The sequence below is a fragment of the Podarcis muralis genome, chromosome 5, assembly GCF_964188315.1.
Source record: "Podarcis muralis chromosome 5, rPodMur119.hap1.1, whole genome shotgun sequence".
NCBI classification, from domain to species: Eukaryota; Metazoa; Chordata; class Lepidosauria; order Squamata; family Lacertidae; genus Podarcis; species Podarcis muralis.
The window spans coordinates 39,026,535-39,054,097 of record NC_135659.1 but is presented as its reverse complement, the minus strand read 5'-3'; the positions used below and the strand labels follow the sequence as shown (position 1 = coordinate 39,054,097).

Genomic DNA, 27,563 nt, shown 5'->3' with positions numbered 1-27,563 from the left:
CAGAGGGTTGTATGTAAGCAGAAGTAGGCTGATCTGTAACCCCTTTCCTTCCCTCTTATCCCCCTATTAGATATAATTTGCTTCACCTTTCAGTGCTGCCCTTCTGGTTTTCTTTTTTTTTATTATTGGGCCAAATATCATGTAGTTCTCATACTACACAGAACAAAACGGGTATTGCCAGCATTGCATGACACAGAAATTGTCAGGCCTCAGCAGGGTCTGCTGTTGATTGTCAGGTACCAAGGCTGGGGCATGACCCAAACAGGCAAGGCTGAGGTCAGATCAATCAAATGCCTGGTGCTCCTTGCTGCAGCGCACTCTAAATGCAAATACAGGAGATTCCCCTGGGAGCAATGAGAACTGATGACACCCTATCTCAGGGGGAATTGTACAGGAAGAACATGGCTTCCTGCCTGTAAACATCAAGTCCTCTCACTCTTAGGTAAACTGGCTGTATTTGCATTCAAAGCACGCAGTGGCAAGAAGCCGCTTGCACTAGCAGCTCCAGGCTGTGGGCAGGTAGATGCCTTATTTTTAAAAGTCTAAAATCCTTTTTTGTTATTTTTTTAAAAATGCGCATTTCCATGTGGATTTTTAGTCATTTCTCAGGAATAGGGCAGAGCAACCTTGGTTCCCTCCCCAAGCACAATTGGGACAGACCAGAATGTAATGAGTCCATCCATGGATGGCCACAGGATTTCCTAGACCCGATACACTGTGTGCTTTGGGTCCCTTGAATCTCCCCACAATCTCTTGATAAGAACTGCTGTTTATGTGCCTATATTAACTTTACCAAGCCTACCACACGGAACTGTTTCAGATATAAAAGGGGAAAGGGAGGCCTGAAATTGGTAGCAGAGTAAGGTGGCAGAAAACTATCAAGAAAAGCAGGTAGTTATCGGGGGGTTTTTTTTTAAAAAAAAATACTCTACCACCAACAGTACATTTGTCCAGGGCAAAATAGCTGTGAGCACAAAGCACAGAGTTAAGCTTCTACCCACCTAAGATCAGACAGGCATCTACTAGTTCAAGCAGAACTCATCTCACAGGCTTGGTGTTTCTAGATTATTAGGAAAGTAGGCACCATTTGTTATTTTACCCTACTCAGGGTGTGTGATTTCATGCTTGGTGAGTCCGCAAAACAGGCTTAAGAGCCACACCTTGAGAGTTTCTTCTGCCTTCATCCACAAGGTGGAGCCCAAGCCACTGACCCTATGCAGGCAGTGTCAATATGAGTACCAATTGTACTTTTTAAAACAGCATTCTATGACATTTAAAGTCACATTTGCCTGGTCAGCATTTGTGCTTGAAAGCTTTATAATTCCATGCTCCTGATAAAATTTCATCATTAAAGTATCACTTGCTGGGCTATCTTTTTATAATATTCCACAATATTATTGCATTTTACAGGACCCATATGTACATGCTGTGAATGATATGAGGATAGGGGAACTTCGTCCCTCCATGACTGAAGCACCATTGTACCAACCTAAACTTGTCCTATTGGGTAAAGAGAAAAAAGGTACCAAGTCACTTTATAGATACTGAACGTGACAAACAATGAAAAATGCAGCAGAAAAATGTGCTCAACACTGTATTCTCTTTTTTACACTTAGCCAGAATCAAATTGGAAATTATATTTAATATGCAAAGCCATTCGATTTAGATACACAGCTATCTATATTTCTCTCCTACCCCTTTTCCTTAGACTAATAGCAACTTTAAATGGTATGAAAAGGTCAGGCCCCAGGTTCCTGAGGGCCTTGGACACAGAGTACCACTGGGCCTCTTGTCCCCTCCCTTACCTCCTCAAACTACGCTCCCTTCCATTCTTGGTCCCACCCCATACCTTTTCTGACTGCTTGCTTACATTCGCATATTGCAATATTTCTGTCGTCGTCCTTTTTGCCTCAGCTTCTATTTCCTGGTATTGCTTTTTTGTTTCCCTCTCATCTTCCTTTTCATTTTGATCACTTTCTTCTCCCATGTATCACATTCTCTGTCACTTTAATGCACCTCTCTGTGACTGTGCCTGGGGAACTGAGTCTCTTCTCCCTTCCCTGCATTCCCGCCCCCCCCCCCGCACCCGCAACCCTTCTGTGGATGCCTTTCCGCCCCTCCCTTAAAACTGCCTATCTGCCTTCTCCTGTGTCAACTTGCCACGTATGTAATGTACAGAAAAGAAATCTAAAATAGTTTCAGTACTCTCAGAACGTAATATAGGCAGCAGTTGTTCTAAGCCCTCTTAATTTGGATAAAACCCCATTTAAATGAATGGCTCTTCCTTCTAAGCAAGAATTATGAGCAAATGGTGGGCAGGTAAGCAGCCTACTAAGTGAACAAGCCCCTCAGACCATCTGGACTGTGGGTCAGTGCCTCACTTGGGCCACCCCTAGTATTGGGCATGGGTATGAAGGTGATGAAATCCTTCCTAATCACTGCTGCTCTGACAAAACTCCCTGTGCCTGTTTTTTAAAAAAATAAATACTGGCAAATCTCCCATGTCACATTTGGTTTGGCCCTGAGTGTTGGATATAGTGTCTAAATAAGGCTATATATGTCATTAAAAATAAATACTAAATTATTATGTTCAGCAGTAGCCAAAAATGGGGGTGGGGTGTTCAAGACAGCAGCAGTTTGGTCAGGTCCTTAAGTGTAGGAAAGGTGAAAATGGATCTTTTAAAAATACAAAAAATAAAAATAAAAATGTTCCATCTCACAAGGCACAATGTTTATAAGTAAAGTAATACACTGGCCAATAATTGTAGATTGATACAGTCAGATGTTACAGCATCTTGGCTGAAGATGGCTGAGAAAGGGAGGTGGTAAAAAAAAGGTAAAGGTACCCCTGCCCGTACGAGCCAGTCTTGACAGACTCTGGGGTTGTGCGCCCATCTCACTTAAGAGGCCGGGGGCCAGCGCTGTCCGAAGACACTTCCGGGTCACGTGGCCAGCGTGACAAAGCTGCATCTGGCGAGCCAGCGCAGCACACGGAACGCCGTTTACCTTCCCGCCAGTAAGCGGTCCCTATTTATCTACTTGCACCCGGGGGTGCTTTCAAACTGCTAGGTTGGCAGGCGCTGGGACCGAACAACGGGAGCGCACCCCGCCGCGGGGATTCGAACCGCCGACCTTTCGATCGGCAAGCCCTAGGCGCTGAGGCTTTTACCCACAGCGCCACCTGCGTCTGTCTTAGGTGTCTTTGAACATCCCAGGGATAAGTTCATGGCCGGCTATATTTGTATGATATAGAAGTGGAAATCACATTTCCAAGCTAATTACAGTAGTTGTTGTATATATGTCTCTGTGTTCAATCTTCTGTTCAACTATTAATTTCATATTTCTTTCTGTGCTTGTTTTAGAATCAACAGATGAATCTGAAGCAGATAAAGTTCACTGCATGAATAACAGTGTTTCTTCAGGCACCTATTCAGACTATTCACCTTCACAGGCATCTTCAGGGTCTTCTAACGCTCGTGTTAAAATGGGGTCCTTGCAGACTACAGCTAAAGATGCAGTGAATAATTCTTTGTGGGGTAACAGGTGTGTTTACTTTGTAGACCCCAGTTGAAACACTGGATCTGACCATAAAGGCATCTCAGGCAGCCAAAAGTACAAAGAACTTAAATAAAAGATGATGATGGTGATGATGATATCAACCCTCGTATTAAAACAAAAACAGACAGGAACATCACTAGGGCCAGACTAGCAGGAGGAGCAGCATGATTGAGATGCCTTTGTTTTTTCTTTGAACTAGCAGTGCTTCCTAGGACACCTTTTGTGACTATGTGACATCATGTCTCAGGAAGTACTGCTAGGCTGGGAGCTGGTATTCTACAAGTGTACACAAGACTTCTAAGAAGTCTGGCATTGCATACAGTTGGAGAAAACCTGCTGCACTTGGAACAACATCACACTGGCACTACTGCAAATAAGTGAAGCGTTGTGCAAAAAAAGGTAAGTGTTGCAGCATCCCTGCCCCCTCAACAGCAGGAGAGGGAGAAGAGCAGAGCAACCAGAGCAGAGTAAGTTCTCCCCCACAACTAGGCACCTCTGCAGAAAGGCCCATGTTTGTAGGCAAGAGGAAGGGCACCTTTTTCCATGTCAAGGCCCAGAGGAATTATGCCTTAGGGGTAGAAATTACTCTTGCAACTTCTACCCAAAATGCAGGTCTATCTGCAGACTTTCAGAGTAGATTACAATAGTTGAATAGCAGTTCACCCATCTTACCCATTTTTCAGCTGACGAGAATAAAAGAGGTAAAAAATGATTACGTGTCATCAAGGTTTTCTGTGCTGTCTAAATTTACTCCATTGCATACAGAATCCTATATAAGCAACTTTGTCCCACCATAGATACAGACTCAGTTTCCAAAGAGACTTTCACTTTGCTTGCAGGCTCAATGTTATGTGCTTATTATCTGTCACTAGCATAGAGATTTTTATACCAGAGTTTTTTTGGGAGGCAGATTTTTAGATTTATGCAAAGCCATTTTCATATACATATAAATTGTGATATTTCTCTTTTTGTGTGCTTTCTCTTTGTTCCCACTCCAAACAAGCTAAAGCTTCCATTCATTCATGGGTTAAACAAAACATGCAATAATAGTAAGATATTTATTAGCATTTTATTCTGCTGTGATAGCTTCCTTATCTAATACCAATCTTTTCTTCTTGTTTTCTCCAGGCTTGTCCAATCTTTTCCTCAACCTCTTGAAACAAAGCCATTGCTCAGTCAACGGGAGTCTGCTCCAGCAGGAAACTTACAACAACATAACGAGAGGCGCCCAATGAGCGACACCTTTGCTGACAGCTGGAATGATGGCTCTCACTATGATAACACGGGATTTGTAGCAGAAGAGAGCACGGTGGAGAATCCAAGCGCTAACCCCCTCTTAAGCTCTAAATCGAGAAGCACATCTGCTCACGGACGCAGGCCTTTAATTAGGCAAGACAGGATAGTTGGTATCCCCCTAGAACTTGAACAGCCTACTCTCAGAAATACACCTGAATCAGAAGTGCCTCCATCAAACCCTTGGCAGAACTGGACAAGAACCCCTAGCCCTTTTGAAGATAGGACAGCCTTTCCTTCTAAGCTGGAGAGCACCCCTACCACCAGCCCTTTACCTGAAAGGAAGGATCTTGTTAAAGATTCCGCGGAAATAGCTAGCACTTTTTCTCCAGGAACAGCGTGGGAGTATCATGAGTCAAATGCTAACAGAAGTCTTGGTAATGTGTTTTCGCATATTCACTGTCGCCCGGATCCTTCTAAAAACGTCATTTCTATCAGCAAGAGCACAGAGAGGCTTTCGCCAATGATGAGGGACTTGAAAACGAATAGGTTTAAGAAGTCACAAAGTATAGATGAGATAGACATTGGCGCATATAAAGTTTATAATATACCACTAGAGAACTATGCAGCTACTACGGACAATGCCGGTATGCATGAGAGGCCAGATAAAATGATGGGTCCAGAACATGGAATGTCTAGCATGTCCCGTAGCCAGTCTGTGCCAATGCTTGATGATGAGTTGCTGACCTACGGAAGTGTTAAGGTGCAGCAGCAGCAAAAGCCTTCTGTAACTAAAAAAGTGTACCAGTTTGACCAAAGTTTTAATCCTCAAGGATCAGTGGAAGTGAAAGCCGAAAAGAGGATTCCGCCACCTTTTCAACACACTCCAGAGTACATTCCCCAGCAGACTAAAACTGTCTCAAAGGATTTGGTTAGCCCAAGAGCCTACCGAGGGTATCCACCCATGGAGCACATGTTTTCATTCTCCCAGCCTTCTGTTAATGAGGAGACTGTCAACACTCAGTACTCAAGTCAGGGATCAAGGGCTGGGTTTTTGAGAAGAGCAGATTCATTGGCCAGTTCCACAGATATGTCAATGTATAGAAGAGTCAGTGAACCACACGAACTGCCTCAGAGCGATAGGTATAACAGACACCAGTATAGAGGACCCATGGAACGCCAAAGCAGCATGCAAGTGTCTGAATCCCAATTCCTCAAAAGAAATGGCAGGTATGAAGATGAACACCCTTCATATCAAGAAGTGAAAGCCCAATCTGGAAGTTTTCCAGTTAAAAACCTTACTCAAAGGAGGCCATTGTCTGCAAGAAGCTACAGTACAGAGAGTTATGGTACCTCCCAAACCAGGCCAGTTTCAGCTAGGCCTACAATGGCAGCTCTGTTGGAAAAGATACCATCAGACTATAACTTGGGTAACTATGGTGACAAGCCGTCAGATAACACTGATTTAAAGACAAGGCCTACCCCTGTGAAGGGAAATGAGAGCTGTGGTAAAATGCCCGCTGACTGGAGACAACAGCTACTTAGACATATAGAAGCTAGAAGGTTAGACAGGGTATGTTTGGCATTTCTCTGCAATTAATGCCTTTTAGTTTTTATATTTCTATATATCAAAAAAAAAATCTGCTTGCAGTGATTAATATGTTATCCAGTAATAATTCCTGGATTTGTGTTCTGAATTAATAAACCATGAAATGTATTTTGTTACAGTTTATACATAATGAGTTAGAATTAGGGTTGCTTTGGGGAGCATTGGAGAAGGTCTTCCCTGATATACTGTTGTTTTTTTAAAATGCAAAAATGATAATCTCGGTCTTCTAGTAGTGGGTAATTAATGAAGCTTAAAGGAAATCACAAAAATAGTTTATAATTTAAATATTCGTTTTATTTGCTAGCCTTTACAGTGCATAGGAAAAATATTAAAGACAAATTCCAAAGCAAAAGTTTTGGAAATATTGACTTTGGCAGGCTTATAGTTAATGGGGATACTCCAAAACTCTACAGAACTCAATAGCACAATCTTCAGTGGCTGTGTTATGAATCAGTCCATGCCCTTGTGTGCACAAAGTCAGATATGCATGTGTGAACCATCTTCATGTACCAGAACTATTGGATCATGGCAGATATAATTAAGGATTTCTTTTAGAAAATTTAGCCATTGATTAACAAATAAGCTACAATTACTTTTGTTCTGGTACCCCATGTCTTAAATCTATGTACTTGGAAGTAAGTCAGTTAGTTTACATTTAACTTGTTTCCAAGTGTTTTGGATAACGGGTTGAAATACGTAAAGCCCCAACAGAGACCAACTATAACTTATATTTTCTATGTTAGGAAGTGTTTGTCAATTAACATTTATTATTGGTAAATGTGCAGAGTAATTCATTGACATGAGACACAGTTTCCAAGGCGTGAAGAATTAAGAATGAGGTATTGTTTGAAATGGTGATAAGAAGTAAATGAATAAAACATCTTATAACTGATATATCCAGAAAGCATTTGGAAGGAATTCTGAGAAAAACTACATACTACATGTAGTTCCAGTATTTTCTTTTGAAAAAAGTCTAATATACTGTGCAGCCATTGAGGCTACAGTTTGAAGTGGAAGACTAGTACAGGAGGAAAAGGAGCTTCTTAACCTTTCCACTTTATTCCATTTGCACATCTCTCTCTCTCTCTCTCTCTCTCTCTCTCTCTCTCTCTCTCTCACACACACACACACACACACACACACACACACACACCAATATGCAGGTACTCATGTTTTCCTCAGTGAAGGTAAAAGCAACTGGAGTGGGAACTTTTCAGTGGGAGAATAGTTTGAAAGGAGAAGGATTATGAAGCTGGTCTTCCATCTTAAATTGCAACCTTACTGCTGCCTTGTATAAATGGCTGGGGGGGGGGGGGGGCTTAACAAGGAACTTAAACATTCACCCTGTTGGCTGTTTTTCTATTTGCATCACCTTGTGCTCGTTAAATGCTGTGTGTCTCATACAGCCTTCCTCAGCCTCAGGAACCTGTTTGCCTTCAGTCAACTAGTATTGGAAATAAGATGAATTATGAAAGACCAATTCATGTATAATTTTAGTCCTACAGTTCACCAGATGCTTTCATAAAATAAGTGAAAATTGAGATTGCCAAATGTGGCTGTCAAAAATGCTGAAATCATCCTGGAAAATTGGAAGCCTATAGACCTTGTTCTCAGATTTGCTTTCACAAAATTACCCCTCCTTATACTCCCAGATACATATTGGTTTGTCATTCAGTGACTACAATAAGTGATTATATTTCAGAAATAACCATAATGGAGCAAAAATTGTAGACTGTTTCATATCTTTTGATATCATCATGTGTTTTTCAAAGAAGGTAATTCACAATTTAGCTGTGGCTCACTGAGAGCTGAACTATCCATTCAGTAATACAATTTATTTGTTTTTATTTATTTAAAGGGGGTTTGGAGAGCAGGCCAAATCAGTCTACCAAGCGCCAATGATGAACTGTCAGGTCTTGCAAAGCATTCTTGTATAGCTTTTTACAAGGTGCCTTGCAAGATCTGCTGATCAGATCATCATTGGGTCTTGTGAAGTCCTGTACACAGGGCTTTGTAGGTGCCACCAGTCAGCTGATCAGCAGTACCTGCAGACTCCCTTTTGGCTGAGGTCTTTGCCTGCCCCACACCTGATGTCATATAGAACAGTGAACCACTTAAACTAAAGAAAAGACAATTTCTTGGGCTTAGACCTGGCGGCGTTCTCAGATTTCACCACCCTGCTGTCGCCAGAGCCCACATAAACTTGTTGAAAATTACCGAGGCCTACAAGTTGTAGAATAGTGGCCTATGGAAGTGGAGTTTGGCATGATTGGCTGGCTGACATCACTTTTCTATTGATAGCTAAACCATCTTTGGAAATTGTTTCATTATTTACCATAGCATTTTCATTGTAGCAAGGAGTTCAATACCTCAGCTTCCCTCAAGCAAAATATAGACATTCGCTCTGGAAGTATTGCAACTCATCCTCTCCACTTTAGGGAGAGTTTGCCAATCAATCCAGAGGCTTTAAGTCTGACTCTAAGTGGAGAAGGCTTTTTATTTTATATTTTTCCTTTCCCACTTCTAAATGCCTCTCAGAGTATTTTTACTAATCTATTGTAATTTCTTCCATTCTGCTGTTGCACAAATCTATTCCCCTTCCCTTGAACCTGCCAGTTTCATTCTACCTTTCACCCTGGTCCTTTTCTCTTCACTTCCTTCCATAACAACTTTATTCTCTTGTCCCTATCCTTTCCATTATCAGTTGGTTTATTTTTAATAATGAGTGTAAATATTAACCTTTTATCTCCCTTTCTAATTTCCTTCAGGACCTCCTCTGGCTGCTTCCCCTCAGAGGAGTGAGACCTCCCTTCTCTCTTCCCCACCCTCCCCAAACTTCTCCATCTCCTGGTCACCATTATTTAGCATGCAAGGAGTTGCTAGGGTTGGCATTGGTTCAATCAAAAGACAATGGCATGGCTGGGGGGTGGGGCCAGCAAGTGAGAAGGCGCTGGGCAGGCTGTGACACTGAGGTTCTCCTGAAAATGACCCATGGCCGTCTCTTGGGTCCCAGCCCCCTGTTTAAGAAAAACTGACTAGAGACTACAAAATCGCAGCAAGATAGCTTTGCTTTAAAATCTATTAGAATGAATGAATAAAAATTGCAGAAACACTAGATGAATGATAAACCAAATTATATTTATTCTGGTGTATCAGTTAAGATCTACAGAAATTTATTTAATTGGTTCAGTTTTGGAAATCATAAAAAAATATGTATGAAAATTTTAGCCTGGCTTTCAGATACACTGATTACTAAGAAAAATATGACAATAAGCCTTCAGATCAAGAACAAAGCATTGCAAAGCATTCTCATTTCCTAAGGAGTGGTCCTGTTCAGGCTCTAACAAGCCTGGAACAAGAGTTTTGTGTTGCTGTTTGGAGTTCACAGGGGAAAGACAAGCGAAAAGGGTTACTTTATTTCTTCCTCATGTTTGTTAAAATCCTCTTTTGCTGCGCTTGGGTTTGGTGCTGGTTTCTAGCCCTGAACCTGAATCCTTTAATGCTGTACAGTGGGCAGAGGGGTTTCTAGAATTTGGAAAAGGAAAAGGAAACTTAAGGTCTCCTTACACAAGCATACACATTTCTTTATTTTAAAAAACCAGAATTACTTCTTAAATACAAGTTTTCTGATATCCCAGATTTGTACAAAACAGCAGTTTTTCAAAAAGTGTGTCACTCCCAAGTCATGTGACAATTTGGAGTCTCTGGCATGAAAGGCTGCTGCTCTTCCTCACATTTTCTTTCCCAACCTCCTGTGCCTGCAAAGGCAAATTTTCTAAGAGCTGTTTCAAAATATATATTTCAGTTTGTAGAAAATCTCTGGATAATACCCACTTCTGCATGAAATAAATTACTATAGCTTTGTATTAAAAACACTGGCTCAGTTAGTAGAGCATGAAACTTTTAATTTCAGAGTCGTGGGTTCAAGCCCACACTGGGCAAAAGATTCCTCCATTGCAGGGAGTTGGGCCAGGTGACCCTCATGGTCCCTTCCAACTCTACAATTCTATGATTCTGTGAAGATGGAAATATATCTTGTTTGATTTTTTGTCAATGTCTTTTTATGGTAATCATTTTATGTACAACTAGCACTCTATGTGCTTCTGTCTGACTCAGTGCATGCATAAAAAGCTACTTATTTCTTGGTATCGTTTGTTTGCTTAAAATGAGACCATGTGAAGTTAGTCATATATGTGCAGTACTTTCTCTTAATGAGCATGCGTGTTCATATCCTGTCACGTGGTTGTTATTTCCTCTACTCAGACTGCTGCTTATAAGCACAACACTGTTAACCTTGGCATGCTGCGCTCTGGAGGTTTGTCAGCAATGCATGCGGGCAGAAGCATGACATTAAACTTGCAGACTAAATCTAAATTTGAAAACCAAATGCCTCAAGAGCTACCTCTACCGAAAGTAAGTATGAGATAGCCTGCATATATCAGACAAAACACAGTAATATTTTTTCATGCCCTCCTTCCTCTTCCTTTTTAGCATTTGCATTACTATTCATGCTTGTGTCCTAGAAGCAATTCAAAAACCAAAGTTGCTAACACAACTTGCCGACTTTTTGCTTCTTCAAGTAATTGGCTCACCACGTGACAGTCATGCTGCTTTCTGCTCTTTTGTTGCAGACTAATGTAGTCAATTTTATGTGAACCAGAGAAATCTGAGGGCCATGTTTCATGTTGTAGTTGCTTAATGATGTTGATGGTGTCAGAATGGTGTAGATGTTTAATGTCAACCAAGTTCGGTCACAAACTATGTTATCAATTAGGATGGTCTCTTAGGAGCCAGGACCTACTGGTCATTTAGTTCAGTGGTCTAGTTAAAGACTGGATTATAATCAAAATAGCTCAAATGAAAATTTCAGAATGTATGTCCTGTTTACATCTTTTATTATATTAGCACATTTCTGTATGTAGACCATTGTGAAATCAGATATATGTTGTATGTAAATATGTTTTGTATTTTAAGCCTTTAAGGTGGGGACATATCTTATTAACATTTTGAAAAATATTTGTGAATCAAGCTTGAATTCATCATGACCACAAACCATTAGGCCTGTTTATAGATTGTGTAGGTGAGATACATATGATGGTGGAAAACCTAAGTGTGTGAAAATTAATTATAAACTGTTCTTTTAAATGTTATTGAGAGAAGGGAATGAAAAAGTGGATCTAAATTGAAACAGTCTAGATTAAACATCAAGTAATGTCATAGTTGCCAGTCATCAATGCAGTTGTGTTATCTGATGAAGATTAGACAGTGAAAACAGTAGCCAAGGAAAGGTGTAAGATTGGTTCTTTTGATTATACAGCTACCTAAGCATTGTGGGGGAAGGGATTAGTCAAGGAAATTTTTGGCTAACATGTAGAGGCTATGAGATTTCCTCTAGTCTAAATTAAATGATTCCATGATTTACTCTCCTTTGATGGAGAGGGGAAGTACTGTATCAATCGTCAAACTGCCATAAATGTCTGGAAGAAGGTTTTTCCAAGTTTTTTAAAAATGTGTTTGTTGATGTTTTTCCAGTAAAGCAATACAGAGGTTCCCCCCACCCCCAGTAAAAGAATATAGAGGTTTTCCCCCCAGTAAAACAATATAGCTACAAATAATTTATTGGGGTCAACAGCACCTCACAATGTAGAGTGCATTAACCTACAAAACACTATTTTCACCACATAGTTTTTAAAATAACCATTTTGCCCAGGGGTTCCATTTCCAATCCCTGCCTGCAACAACAGGGCATACATAAGGGCACCCTGCCCCATTACAGCCGACCCTGCCCCCCTACATCTGCTCCACTCCACCCTTGGTCTTCCCTCTTCTGGATCTGAAAGGACCCACACTTCGCTGATCCCACGTTATTTCGACGCGCCTAAAATGCTTCCACCTGTACAAAACATATTGTCATATTAAAATACATAGACTTATAACAGTTACATAACTATAGCAGTGCAGCAATCATGAGCTGAGAAGTATTTGTAACAAAACCAAATCTCACAGACCTTGCAACAATAGCATGTGCTATTTGAACAGCAGGTGCACAATTGCCACATTTCGCAACTACGTATATGAGAAGGACATAGTTGCTGTGACTTTCTGTTACTGTGTTGACAACCGAAGTTACATATACCCCTTTTTTGAGTGTCAGCTTCTACCCATTCTGAGGCTGCTTCTTTTGGACGTTTCAGGCAAATAAGCTTTGTTTCTAGTCTCTTGGGGTTCTATCAAATCCAGACCCAGATCTAATAGGATGAGTTTCCATTTGGGATGTTCAGTTGCTCAGCTTCCAAATAATACAGACATTTAAGCAGGCAATATTACTGCATGAGGGGGGGGGGCACCAATAGGCATTGTTTTTTATTATAAAAAGAATAATATCAGGCTTGGGGTTGTGGTCTGCCCTTCCTTTCTTTGGCATAATTACTTCCAATATCACAAGGCACTCGAGGTGGCATACTATCCTCACAACAACCCTGTGAGGTAGGCTAGGTTGAGAGACTGTTAGTGGCCCAAGGTCACCCAGTGAGTTTCTGGGCTGAGCAGGGATTTGAACCCTGATCTCCCAGGTCCTTTTCCAGCACTCTAACCACTACACCACGCTTTGTGCTGTCTATGGGCGATTCTGAATGGTCAACTTGGATTCTTTATGGTTGTGTATGGAGGTCTTCAATTCTCTCTGGTGTTCTGAAATAGTTTACTATGAACATGCCTATCCTGACTGTTTTGCTCCTCCCTGTGAGCGCACAAAGAAAACAAACCGTGGTCCCTGTCTTAGCATTACATTTGAACCGGAGATTGAGGTTTGTTTCGTTCAAACAACCACGATCAGTCAGCAAGCCAAGAACAAAACTTGGCTGTCAGTTGTAGTTGGGAGCAAAACTCTTGCTTTTTAGGATGTAACACTAAGCCTAGCAGTTGTGTTTTGTATCTCCACAGTGCTAGCAGACAGGAATAAAATGCCAGGAATGGTCTTGTGCACAGTAGGCCATGGTTTATGGGTTACTATGACATGTGAATGCACTCTTTGTGCAAATTGAAGGCCTCTTGTGCCTTGAGGCTTCCTGCCCACTCCCCACTGCCGGTGTATGTTCTCAGCTCCAAAGCCTCTTAAAACTCAAGGACCTCTTGGTCTGGGGATCCAGTAGAGGCCACAGGTCCAGCAGTTGGAGGGAAGATTGAGGTCCCCTGGGCAGCAGCTGCAAGATAAACAAGAACATCAAATTGAATGTGTGCAGAATAGAACTATTTTCCTTTTGTTAACTAAAAATGAGCATTTGTATTTAATTTCCATAACTAATACGAACATTCACCAATAGCCTAATATTTTCTGTGATACTTTGAGAGGTTTAGTCTAACTGTTCCATTAACTGTAGCAGCCTATTAACCTTTTTAAAGCCCAATACTCTGGCTTATGGATCAGACTCTTTCTTGATTAAAAGAATCATAAGTGCTTTCCTGAGCTGGAGCTTTTAAAATGCATATTAATATGGAACAGAAAACATCGTTGTTAACTCTGACATTTAGAGCAATTTTCATACTAATTTCAATATCTGAGATGGGATAAAAAATATGGTTCTTTGCCATGGGATTTCCACTCTCATAGTACAATTGTCTACTAATAAGTTGGCCCTTTCTAGAAAGCAGAAGCATGAAGATTGTATTACTATGTACATTAAAAATGTTCCTTCTGATAGATATATTTAGTGTGTGTTTAAATTTATGGTGTTGCCAGTTTCTTACTAAGCACTTTTTGTGTGCATCGAAGTCTTATCCAAATATGTGATCAGTTATAAAAGAGCATTGATGCTTTTCTCTATCTTGATAAAATGCAATAATATGTACTGTGTGGATATTTCCCCATCAAAAATAAAACAAAAACAATGTTTATCAAAAAGGCTAATTTGGGGCAAATGAACTGTTTATCGTCCCTCTCACTAAATAATCTCTTACCTAACATTTTAAAAATAGACCCCATCACAACAGAGCAGCATTCTAGACAATGGACAGGAAGATGTTTCTGCTGGCGGCCAATGGAATCCATATCCCCTTGGAAGGCGAGATGTGCCACCAGAAACTGTTGCTAAAAAGGTAACAACTATCACACACAATGAATACCGTATATGTGTAAATACTGCCACTCTAATCTGGCAGTGATGTATGCAAGTGATCTCCTGTACTAAAAAGATTGGGAATGAATGATGGATTTGTGAACTTGTTTCACTGCAAATTTTCCTACTGCCTTTAATCATGATTGTTACATTGGTACTAACGTAAACATGGTTCCCTCTTGACCGTGAAGTGAAACTAAGGCTTCAAGTTAGTTAGGAAACCCAATGACTCTTGGCCAGACAATGCCAAAGTTAAATGACTGGAACAATTTAGCTTTGAGGGTGGTGGGAGCTCACAGACATTCCCTAATCTTCTTATTACTATTAATTGACTGCCAGCATTGCATTTGTGCCATTGTTTCATCCATTTTGATGTGTTTTAGCATCACTACCTTGTATGGATGGAAGGGCAGAAACAGGCTTACTTCACCTGTCAACATTTTCCTCCAATTTTTGTTTGAGAATATGGTGGTTTTTTAAAGGCCTTTTTCCTAGACACCTCAGTATCCTTCCTCATTGATGCTGTATGCTAAATGATTACCCTACATGCCAGAATCTGATTAATTCCCTGGCACTATCCATTGTTGCATTCTTTGCCAACAATTTGTATTGTGCTGTCAGTAGAACATTCCCAGCTTGAAATAATTAACTTTTTGTGAAGGATGGTAAAAGAATATATAAAATACAAATGAAATCATGGGAAACAGGCCTACACAATGGAGATTATTTCCCTAATCAGAATAAGTAATTTTGTTTTTTTTACAAAAAAGATTTATTTTCACTTCATCCATATACATTAGGAGCTGTGTTATGAATGCCTAAGCTGTGACAATATGAGGCTTTGCAAACAAAAAATCTATTAAAATGGATGAGAATTATTTACCTTTCACTCTCTGTTTTTGAGCATGCTGCTCTAGCAATACTGATTTTCTTTCATAGAATTTGACCTCAGGAGATTCATGTCCGCTATAGTTGCTGATGGTTTAAACATTGTGAGTCATTTGAAACCAACTTCACAGTAAATTTTTGTAATAGTTAGACTTTAACTACTGATGTTATTTATGACTATAGATTGCTTTTATATGATTATTTTAATATTTTATTATTTGCCTCTGGTGTGTGTATTTTCCTTGATTATTTTATAAACCACCCAGGGATCTAAACAGATGGTGGATGGTTTAAAAATACAATTAATAATGATGATAATAATACCTTTTAAAATGTAAAATAGGGGAGAGCTCTTTGCTGACAGGGGAGGGTACTGGCAGCTGGTGATGTAGCACCTGAAGTTTCCAATATAACAGAAATGAGCCAACCTCCAACAGACAACTAGACCATCCCAAGAATTCAGACCTCCTCTTCCTACTCTGCTGAGATCCTCCTCCAGATCAGATTCACCTAGGGCAGGTACAGGCAAACCCGGCCCTCCAGATGTTTAGGACTACAACTCCCACCATCCCTAGCTAACAGGATCAGTGGTCAGGGATAATGGGAGTTGTAGTCCCAAAACATCTGGAGGGCCGAGTTTGCCTATGCCTGCTCTAGGCGTCCCAAGTTTTCATTCTTCAACCCACTGCAACCTTCCCCTAGGTCAGCTTCCTTCAGCTGAGCTTCTTCCACTCCTCATCTGACCACCCTCTCCATGGGACTCACGACAGGCATGATCCAACAGAAGTTATGTGTGATCCAGACTTTGCTTCCACAGGTAGAGGGGCAGGAGATGACTTTTACAAATTCAGCCTCTTCCTAGTACTTCCTCCCATGGGGTTCTTGAACATTCAGAGCCCTTTGGAACAATGTGGGTGTTAGCCTGGAGATAGCAGAGAGAAGGGAATCCGCAAAAGTCATCTCCCTGCTCTGCCAGCAGCATCCTTCCCCTGCATCTGAAGCCTTCCATGGATGGAAGGGAGGATATTGTCACTCAGCTGAAGGTACTAATATAAATAACAAATACGTTTTTCCACTTAGTAATGCTTCTGTTTTACAATTGATTTTCTACGCCTTACAGTTCAAATATAGCTGAAGGAGTGACTTTCACTATGCTGCTCTGGGAAAAAAGTCAGAACTTCATATGTTTATACTCAAGAGCTTTGGTGTGTGTGTGTGTGTGTGTGTGTGTGTGTGTGTGTGTGTGTGTGTGTGAGTGTGACTGTATGTGACTGTACAAGTTTCAAGAAAAGTGCTTTTTTCAGTTTTCTAAATTCCTGGCCTAATGTGTTAATGTTACCCACAGGCAGGTAGCCATATCCAGACACTGATGGGATCGCAAAGTCTCCAACATCGAAGCCGAGAGCAGCCATATGAGAGCAACATGAATAAAGTGACCATCCAGCAGTATCAGCCACCACTGCCGATCCAGATCCCTTCTCAGAGCACTCGGGCACCACAAGCAGGGAGATGTGTCATTCAAACTAAAGGGCAGAGGAGTATGGATGGTTATCCAGAACAGGTGAGCATGCAGCAGAACGGCATGAGGATGAGAGATGTGAATGGAATTGTGTGCAAGATGGCTCAAAAAGGTAGGCCTATTTTTTAAGTCTGTGAAAATGTTTTCCTATTTACGGTTATTTGGAATTGCTAAATAAAAAGGCATGTATGTGTAGATTATAAATCTCAGCTATCATGCGTACCTGCGAATTCATAGTGATAAAGTCACTATGAGGGATTTTTATTGTAGTAGTAGTGAGATTGGTGTGTTCCAAATTGTAACTCACCATAGGAAACCTTAATAATGTTGTAGAAACCTAGAAGGTGGTCATCCCAATGTGTCCTAAGCATTCGCAAAACCAAACATTAGGACAACAAAAGTCAATCCCTTGTGACTTCAGCATGTAACGATAACCATATTTTAAAAGGCCACATGAGTCATCCCAATGAAGTTAAGCAATTTATTTGATTTGGCTGCTATTATGTTTGGATTCTAGTTATAGTTATAGTTCCATAAAGACATATGGAAATGTGATGTCCTCTTTTATAGCCTATGTAGAATTTAAATGCAAATAAAACGGATTTGCCAAAGTTACGTTTTAACTATATCTAACTACATTTTGATGGGGGTGGGTTTGAAGATTTTCTTCTGCAGTCTTAATATATCTTAAAATTATCTTTTAATGTATTATGTTTCTAATTGTCATGAAACAAATATGATTGTATCAGCTTTTTTAAGTAAGAAAAGCAACTTAAAGAGAATACATCATTGATGTTCGTATCACAGTTGATTCAAACATTTTACATTGTATCACACAGTACATCCACAAATAACCTTCTTAAATTAAAAAAAATCATCCTAGAGTAGCCTCATGGACATTTGTCAGAAAATAACAAATTTGTGACAATTAATTAAATGCATGCATTTAAGCATCCCTTTGTGTCTTTTACATCTAGTTTTGTGTGAGGATAGAAAAGAATCCAGGCCTTGGATTTAGTATCAGTGGAGGAATAAGTGGACAAGGAAATCCATTCAAACCTTCTGACAAGGTAAGGTAGTAATTTCTTTTGCTTGAATTAGTGACCAGATAATGCAGTTTGAACATTTAGGGTAGTTAAAGTTCAGATATTCATGACATCTGTTCCTTTGCTTGCAATTAAAATATAATCAAGATAAGGAGCTGAAGAAAACAGGTTGCCCTACTGTGTATTATGATCCCAAAACATCCTTTGGCTAGGGATACATGTCCCTGAATGTCTGCAAAAATGTGTTGCCAGAGAATTCTGGGATTGTAGAGACTGGGGGCTATCACTTGACACTTTTACAACTACCCTGGTTAGTCAGTAAATGAGAATAGGGCCCCATTAGCTAAAGTGGTTCTTCAGGTTAAGAACAGTTTCAGGTTAAGAACGGACCTCCGGAACGAATTAAGTACTTAACCCGAGGTACCACTGTAGATGAAATTTTAGATGTTTGTAGAACCATTATAAATGTTTTTTTCCTATGGATTTTGAACTCAAAAAAAAAAGAAAGCAGCAATGTAATAGCATGAATAAGCAATATGAGATATTTTGGAATGTATTCATCGTCAAGAACAGTTTGCTAGGCTGTTAGTTTATAAATTATGACTAAGATGTATTCCACTAGCTCTACACTAAGCAAGATCTCATACTATTTTAGCAAAAATGTTAATAGTAGCAATCATTTAGCATATAAAAATCATCAATCAATGCTAAAGCATTGATAAATGTACTGATTTTTACCTTATTTCTAAAGTAGCTGAAATGCCATACTGCCTATTTTTAATTTGTCTTACGATAGCATAGTTAAATTCTTTATCAGTTGTTTTGAAATTTCATATATCTACAAATTATGGTTGCACCGCTTCTATCTAACCCCTCTGGTAGAACTAGATGTTATGATAAACATGAGGCAGCCTTGTTTCTAGTTTTCTCCTCTACAGTTACTGGTTTGCCTATAACACTAAACCAGGCATAGGCAAATTCGGCCCTCCAGATGTTTTGGGACTACAACTCCCATCATCCCTGACCACTGGTCCTGTTAGCTAGGGATGGTGGGAGTTGTAGTCCCAAAACATCTAGAGGGCCGAGTTTGCCTATGCCTGTACTACATCATGGCTTAAAGTCACCCTACATCATTTTCTTCAGAGGAATGAGCTGTAAACCTTTTGTGGAAGCAGATTCAGTGCAGATCCATTGCTCTTCATTCTTAAAGACTCTTTTGTAAAAACAGTTGATGTTATGGAGGCAGATAGGCAAGATAAGGCCATAGGCCAGATAAGGCAGGAGGTTGTGTTTTGTGGCAGAGATCCAAATTACTACAGGGAGAACATACATATGTGCAGTAGGGCTTCAGAGGTTCTGCTTTCTGATCCATAACATCCTTAAGAATAAGAATGCACCATGACATATATTTAATTCAGCAATGAACTGTTGGTTTGATCACAGGCTTCTTTTTCTAAATTATAAGTAGATGTTGTCTAGTACAGAACTTGTAATATTCAGCAAGTAGGCTGGATTCCAGCTAGTGTAGCACATAGGCATATTAATAATTGCAGTCCACTTAGTTCATATACAAACCTTTAGCCTAGTTCTTGGTTATAGTTTCCTAACCTCTGTTACTTCTGACTTATAGGGTATCTTTGTTACTAGGGTTCAGCCTGATGGACCAGCATCCAACCTGCTCCAGCCTGGTGATAAGATTATTCAAGTAAGCAAAATCTTTTAATTAACAAAAGCATGGATTCAGTGCAAATATTCCTTCACATGTGCATGCTACGGTATTGTTCTTTTCCCTGCCTTCCCATAGTAACCTTTAGATGACCTCAGGTGGGGATTCAGGTTTGGCAGGAACGGCAATGTGCACTGGTGAAAACAACCCCCTTGTGAGTAGGTGTGAGCCCAGTGGTAGAAAGGGTGGCTTAAGTAGTCTTTGGGGCACATGAAGGAGCAAAATGGCTAGTGTGCCAGAGACGAATTAGTTGCTTCCTTTGCAGGTTTAGGTACTTGTTACATCTCTGACCCAGTTGTGGACTGGATTCTGCAAGTTGGAGAATGACCCTTTTTTTTACTTGATGTCCATGAAACAATGTAAAGTTTGCCCAGTCTGAAGTTTTCCTGAATATATATTGCTAACATACAGAACTTTGTGTTTTACTCCTTCATGTGTGTGTTTTTGCATTGGCTCCATTTAAACTGAAGCCACCTGGGGAGAAGCCTGTGTGCAACTGATGTCAGAAACAGTGGTGAAATCAGGGCAACGATCCACATCATTCTCCCCCTCCTCCCTTAACTATGATTTTGTGGTAATAAAATTGAAAAGAACACAAAAGAGCCAAATATTTTTGAGGAAGGGGTTTTGTTTGATTTTTAGGTTATAATGAAATGTAGTGCGACTAGATTGCAACCTCTGGGATTTTTGGATTATTTACAAAACGTTCATGCTAACACAGGGACACATCCAGTTTACTTTTCTTCATGCTCAAAACAAAACTCAAAATGTAGCTTAGACCATTGCTAATGACAGGGATGGTCCTGGGCAAGTTTCCCTATTACAGTTATTTTTTTTATTTCTCTTTTTATTTGTTTACACTTTTTTCCATGCTTACTTTTCACTATTCGTTGCTGTTCTTCAATATTAAAATTAGAGCATGGAAGAGATACTGTTAAAGCATTTGTTCAAAACAGATCTTCGCAAAAATAATTTAGATACCTTGTGCTATGGTTTGCTCAGGCTTAACACATTCTGTCTGAGTCAGTTGCTTCTGCAATAATGAAAGGCAAGCCTGCAGCCAACTTTTTTCAGTGGTCATATCCATATCAGAAGCACTCCGAAGCACCTCCTGCTTTCTGCTGATTTCTCCTGTGCAGGTCCCTCATCTGTCTGCACTGCAGAACAGGACAGTTGCAGAAGGATATTGGGCCTCAATATCTTTCCAATTCCTAGGGCACAATGTTATGTCCACAACAGGGAAAGAGCTAGGGAGCATCCATCTGAATGTGCCTTTTTATTTATGGATCTTGCTGAGATAACAGTTATCATGGTGGTCACCTACTGAATCAATTCACAATGGTCGCCTGACACCAGTTTTGCCATTGCAACACATTCCATTATAAAGGGCATACAAGAAAAATAGTGCCAGTTAAATAATAATCATTTTAAAGGGTTTTTTGTTACAATGTTTGGTTTAGCAGCATGGTTTACAGTTAGGTGATCAATAAGTTTGCCTACCTATACGCAACTGTTTAACCACCAGCAGGACATGAAGCAGGGAGTTGTATGAGAGAAGGGAGTCCTTGATAATTTGCTAGGTACCACAACAGATAAGTTTTGTGAACTGGCCCACGGAATGGCATTCGAATCCATAAGTACAACAACTCACTAAGTTTATATCAAATATATGATTATTGTGCAGCATTTGTTTCACTTTTATAAATGGCTTGTCTCTCTGAGAATTGAACTTTTGTTAATAAAATAAGAAAAAACAAGCTCCTCTTGTGCTTGTTTTCCCCCCGTAGGTGCCTGTCATGCATCCTGCATTCATTCTCCTACTTTCTCACTTATTCATTTATCTGTACAAATATTGCGCATCTCTTCTTCCTTCTCTCTTGTTCACTGTAGGCCCATCTCCTTTTCTCTATATATTAACAGAGCACATGTTCTTGGTTTCTATAGAGAAAAAGAAGGAAATCCACAAATGCTTAAAAAAAATAAACTTAACATCTGAATTTGCAAACAAAGGATATTTTCTACATTTGTTTCAGGTGTTATTTACTGTCAGCTTTATCTGATGATAGTATACTGTAACTAGTTTGATTACTAAAGTAACTTGTAGAGCATGTAATTTCCCTGGTGTTCTGTGAATCTGTGGATAACCTTAAGAGGGGAACAAGAATTTACTGGCAGACCTGGATTGGAACTCTGGCTACTTCAAAACAACTTCAGAGGGGGGTGCAATTTTCAGGGCAGGGAAGTTGCAGGAGAGAAGAGGTAGGTGATGTGAGTTTAGCAGCTTTCCCCTCCTTCCTCAGCTGTTTCTTCACTGCAGCCCCAACCCCAGTGTATTTAGCAACCCCAGTTTGAGGAAGAGAGGGAAGTGCAGGGCAGGAAAAGGGCTGAGCACCCGCACCTACTTGCCACTTCTCCCTTGCAAATCGTACCCTCTTTTTGTTTTCGGCTTTTAAGTAGTAACTGGCTGTCCAGACCTTTATCTGCTGTTGAACACCTAGTTTGTCCTAACAGGGTTATTTGAAGCTCCTGAATATAATTCACCTTCCCCATTACATTCCCTTTATATGGTGGAAAACTGAGTTCCATGTTCCATTATTCTAATCACCAAAGGGACTTCCTACAAGTATTATTGTGCAGAGAGCTGGCCTGCCTATGAGGCGGGGTAAGTTAGTCACTTGAGAAGACGCCCTTATGGAGTTTGCCTGCTCCCCATCATGGGGGCAGCAGCAGGGTATTTTGCCTCAGGTGCCAAAATGCTTCAGGCTGCCCCTGGTGGTACAAGCTTGGAATAGGGCACAAGAGGTTGAGCAACCTACAGTGGCTCAAGTCAATGTGATTTGGTATGTTCTAAGATGCTGAGAGACTGGAAACCTCTGAGGTAGTAGTTGGCTCCTACCTGGTGGGAATGAGGTTTGTAAGACATCTGGTGGAGCACAAAACAGAGGTGCAAAGTGTGCACTAGGCCCTGCAGGCTGCAGGGGTCACTGGTGCAGCACTTCAGTGTACAAGGATGAATTTGATATTTCTGTTTTCGCCACAAAAACTTGCCACAATGTACTCAAGCGGCACACAACCGCTTGAAGAGGATGTGTGAACTCCAGAGAAACTCCTTTGTCAGTTTAACAGAGCCTGTATGACGCTTAAGGAATTTGAGTTGCCACCTAGGATAGCAGTCTGAAAATAATTTTGCATAAAAATGTTAATCAAATTAGTTGTGACAGCTTCAGGCTTTACTAAATCATATGGTAAGTCAGAAAGCTGAAGCAACACCATCTTATTGCCTTAGGTAATATATATTAAACAGATAATAATGATGGGAATAATTCAACTTACTGAATATTTCAGCATCAGCATATCTCTGAAACAGTATTTCATTCCAGCATAAAAGTAATAAGTAAGGGAATTGCATACTTGGCATGAATTCTCATGATACCATTTTTCAGTAGCCATTCACTTAATGTAAGTCCTAAATTTTATTGGGAGTATTTTGCTCACTAGAAATATCAACAAGAAAAAATATTCTGAGGTCATATGCAGTGTTTTAACCACTGCTAGAGAGCTAAGGTTAAAGGCAAAACTACAAGTGACATAGAAGAAGAAGAAGAAGAAGAAGAAGAAGAAGAAGAAGAAGAAGAAGAAGAAGAAGAAGAAGAAGAAATAATTAGAATTGGATGGGAGCAGAAACATAAAGTATAGATGTATCTTTCTCATTTCAGAGCTAATTTTAGCTGGCAGAAGGGCTGCTATAATTGGGAAAATGACATTGCGAGGAAATGTCACTGCCTCCCCCCCCCCCAAAATGCCCCAACTGCCCACATTCTTCAAGAAGGGCAGAAACAAAAAGAAATGCATCAAACTTGTAATGTGAGCTACTTTCCCACTGATACCTGGTCACCTTTGCTTTTTTTACATTGTGGTTTTATGTTGTGAACTGACCTAAGATCGAAAGGTATAGGGTTGTGTACAAATTTAATAAATACAATAAATAAAAATAATAATATGCCACTACAGCAAAAATCAGTGACTAAAATGTTATCCCAAAAGTGCAGAAAAACTATTAAGCCAACTGCATCTACAGTACATGGCAATACTAACAAATTTAAGACACTGAAACAGAAATGCAAATGAAACAACTTATATTGTTTTAAGTGTTGTGATTGGCACAGACAATTAAACATAAAAATGTATTAATGATAATGATAATACATTTTAAAATAATAATTTTATTTATTAAATTTCTAAACCATCATTTATCCAAGCGCAAAAAGGTTTACAGTAGAAAAATACAAAAATACATAACAAAACCCCACCACAGTTTAAAAGGCCTGCAAGTAGAGTAATATTTTTGCCTGGCCCCTAAATATATTTAAGGACGGCACCAGGCAATCCTCCCTGGGGAGAACATTCCAGAAGTGGGGAGCCACTGCAGAAAAGGCCTGTTTCCATGTTGCCACCCTCTGGACCTCTCCTTTAGGAGACACACAAAGAAGGGCCTCTAATGAGGATTGCAGGGTCCAGGTCAGTTCACAGGGGGAAAGGCAGCTCCATGAAAGGGATTGCAGCTTACCCCCCTCCAGTTTGTGTACTGAATACTGCAAACTAGAAAACACCAGGGAAGCACACAGTATGTCCAATACCATCTAAATTTATTTATCTGTTTTCAGGGTTTTTTGTATTATTTATTAAAATTGATTATAGCTAGCATCCAAAATGATCAGTTGATGCATAAAGGTAAAGGGATCCCTGACCGTTAGGTCCAGTCGCGGACGACTCTGGGGTTGCGGCACTCATCTCGCTTTACTGGCCGAGGGAGCCGGCGAACAGCTTCTGGGTCATGTGGCCAGCATGATTAACCAGAGCAGCGCACAGAAATGCCGTTTACCTTCCCGCCGGAGCGGTACCTATTTATCTATTTGCACTTCGACGTGCTTTCGAACTGCTAGGTTGGCAGGAGCAGGGACTGAGCAACAGGAGCTCACCCTGTCGCAGGGATTCGAACCGCAGACCTTCTGATCGGCAAGCCCTAGGCTCTGTGGTTTAACGCACAGCGCCACCCACGTCCCTAAGCTGATACATAAACCCTGCAAAAATAAGTAGAATTTACAATAGAGCTGAGCTCTTCTCACAGTTGTGCTAGAGTTCTATTAATTTCAGTGGTGAAATCTCCCAGTAGATTGTGTGCATAATCAAATCCACTCCATCATAATCCAGTGTAATTAGATTGAATGTTAACTTTTCCAAAATCCGAGGCAATAATTCAATCTTTTACTAAGTCAGAAAACACTGGTGATGTATATTGACTACATAGCAAATCAATGTAAAGTTGATGAATGTAGCTCATTCATGTTTCCCTTTATCTGGAGCTACTTTATAGCAGTGCTTGCAATGTCAGATTTACTGAACTTTTCAGCAAAGGAATATGGAATTGAGTCAAAGTGGTCAATTTTTCTTAATTTCCTTATGGACATTGAGCTGCTTAATCTGGATAATTCATGACACAAGAAGTAACAGTTAACAAGGAGAAAGTCGCAAATAAAAATCCTTGTACTGCTTAATGCAAACTTTACATGTTCCAAAGTATCAGCAGTCCTTTTGCAGTACTATGCCTTCTTCATGAGGGGAAGAGGGATGGATAAACTGCAAAATGGCCGCCAATATATGCTCCCTTCTTCTACATCACATTGGCTGAATTTTCTGGTTTGTTACTTTAGACCTGGTTCTCGGGTTCATGTTTGAGGTGTCATCACAAGACACCTTGCAAGTTTCACATGCTGAGCATTAGACGTATGTTCCTTTGCCAGGAATACTTGGTAGCATTGCTGCTGAAATCTGTCAGTTGCAGAAAATACCTGACTGCCTCAGAAAGATCTGCTGAGGAATAGACCAGAGTATAGAAAGAAGAGGAGCATTTATCCACCCCCTGTCCTATCTAGGGGATGACTGGGTCCCAGGAGTGCCTTGCTCATGATACTTTTGTCTCCGAGATCAGGTTGGTAGTCCGAGAACAAGGGTAGTTTCTTATCTAATTCATATGTGAGTACGTTCAAAAGTATATTTGCAGTGTGGAATAGATATAGTAAACACTTCCTCGTGACTTTACCACACCAAGATGAACATAGGAATTGGATCTTTCCTGTTTTGTACAGTACTTTAGAGAGAGTGGAAAGGAAAGTCTTAAACTTCTATTGATATGAATCCTTGACCATTCTGCTTTAAAATCTCTTCCATGACTTCCCAGCTTGTAATCCAAGTTTAGCTTGTAATAGTTAAAGCTGGCCAGACTTTATTTAAATCCCGCCTTTCCTCCATTGAGCTCAAGGACGCATGCATAGTTCTTTGTCTCCCCATTTTATCTTCACAACAACCCTGTGAATTAGGTTAGGCTGACAGTGACTTGCCCAAGGTCCCCACTACATCTCTACTTGGCTGAATATGGGAAATGCCTCAGGTGAAAAGCACTGTGTTTAAGGTGTCATGGAATGATAGCTACCTTTGTAGTGATTAATCTTTAATAGCTCATTCAACAAGTCATAGCTGAATGCAAGTGATGAACATGTATTTGTAAACTTGTCCTTATTCTAGGATCATAGTAAGCCATCAAGTCAAACAACCAATAGTCACCACTCAGCAAACCTTTTTGTGAAATAGCTCCTATTCCAATTTGTGAAATAGCACTTCGAATTCCCCCCAACAATCTTGATATTTATTATTGATTGATTGATTATTTATTTAAAATCAATTTAAACAAGTTTTAATAATCATTACTATAATTGATGTCTTGTATATTTTTATCCAGTATGTAGCTTCCTAGAGACTCTAATATGTAAATATCATTACTAATAAGCAATATCGTTAGACATTCTATCACTTTTTGGTTTTCTAGGTAGATACAATAGTTGCAAATATATCATTGTTTGTGAAATCCTTCTTGAGAAAGAATGGTTGGTTTCAAAAAATACACTGGATTAGCAATGAAACCTCCTCTGCACTTGTTGAGTTCCACCTTCTACATCACTTCTGTTCTCTCTAATCCATTTTCCATGAGCTTGCTTGTTGTTCATCAGCAACTATATTTATTTACTTATTGTTTTGCATTAATGCTATTTCCAAGAAAGATCTTTTTCAAACTTCAGTCATATTGAAGAGTGATATGAAAGCCAAACTAAACATCATGTGTCAGTTCCGGATGTGGGTTAAACCCTTGCCTGCCCCAGTTACATATAATGTGAGGTCATCTTACCTTTAGAGCAGGTTTTGCCGCCTTGCCATCACTCCCCTCCGCTGTGTTTCACCTCAGCTGAGTTTCAGAGCTGGAAGTTAACTCAGCTGTGAGAGAAGTGCTTGAGTAAGTGGCTGGGGGAGGTACACAGCAGTCACAGCAAAAGTTCAGCTTCCCATACCCACACACCAGTACATCTCCAACTCAAACCTGCCTTTTATATGACGGGTCAAGTTGGGATTTTACAAATGGGTCTGTCACCATCACATCTAGTGCTGAATAACCTTTTTCCCACGGGAACTCACCTCTGGCATGAAACCAACGCAGAATTATTAATGCTAAACTATCAAGCACATCCGTGTCATGTGAACTTAACCATTATGTGTGTTCCTTAGCATATGGATTATGTCGTGGGTTTTCAGTATAAACTGCTGGCATTCAAGTACCAAGAAAGCAGGCAGTGGCAAAGTAGCCAAACCACAGCCACAATACTTTCCTTTTTCAGATTTCAGAACCTGGTTATTACCCTGACTACTGGCCAACAAACCTGGGGTGGTTTCATGGTAAGTCTCACAATGAGTATAAGCTTGAAGTATTTTTTTTTTTGTAAACCAAAGTTAGCAAATGAGGTTCTGAAATATATTTGTTCTT

The 27,563-nt window shown here is 40.1% G+C and overlaps 2 protein-coding genes across 20 annotated transcripts in view; one reads left to right on the top strand and one right to left on the bottom strand.

The window, feature by feature from the left end:
- LRRC7 (leucine rich repeat containing 7) overlaps nucleotides 1–27,563 on the top strand; it is a 169,136-nt gene that overhangs the window by 130,527 nt on the left and 11,046 nt on the right. For 6 of the 12 annotated variants that reach the window (XM_028733098.2, XM_028733101.2, XM_028733096.2 and 3 more), the window contains 8 exons: nucleotides 1,411–1,522; nucleotides 3,363–3,543; nucleotides 4,687–6,364; nucleotides 10,664–10,813; nucleotides 14,375–14,494; nucleotides 16,748–16,963; nucleotides 17,899–17,991; nucleotides 19,598–19,672. In XM_028733098.2, the coding sequence (XP_028588931.2) occupies nucleotides 1,411–1,522; nucleotides 3,363–3,543; nucleotides 4,687–6,364; nucleotides 10,664–10,813; nucleotides 14,375–14,494; nucleotides 16,748–16,963; nucleotides 17,899–17,991; nucleotides 19,598–19,672 (2,625 nt within the window). Of the gene's footprint in view, nucleotides 1–1,410; nucleotides 1,523–3,362; nucleotides 3,544–4,686; nucleotides 6,365–10,663; nucleotides 10,814–14,374; nucleotides 14,495–16,747; nucleotides 16,964–17,898; nucleotides 17,992–19,597; nucleotides 19,673–27,417; nucleotides 27,554–27,563 lie in introns of those variants that run through there. The other 6 variants (XM_028733111.2, XM_028733103.2, XM_028733100.2 and 3 more) reach the window with 5 other exon arrangements.
- LRRC40 (leucine rich repeat containing 40) overlaps nucleotides 12,003–27,563 on the bottom strand; it is a 50,450-nt gene continuing 34,889 nt past the window's right edge. The window contains exons 16-18 of one of the 8 annotated variants that reach the window (XR_013392891.1): nucleotides 20,675–27,019; nucleotides 19,543–19,652; nucleotides 12,003–13,602 (exon numbers count right to left, since the gene is read on the bottom strand). The gene's annotated coding sequence lies outside the window, so the exon portion shown is untranslated. Of the gene's footprint in view, nucleotides 19,653–20,674; nucleotides 27,020–27,563 lie in introns of all 8 variants that reach the window. The other 7 variants (XR_013392893.1, XR_013392892.1, XR_013392895.1 and 4 more) reach the window with 7 other exon arrangements.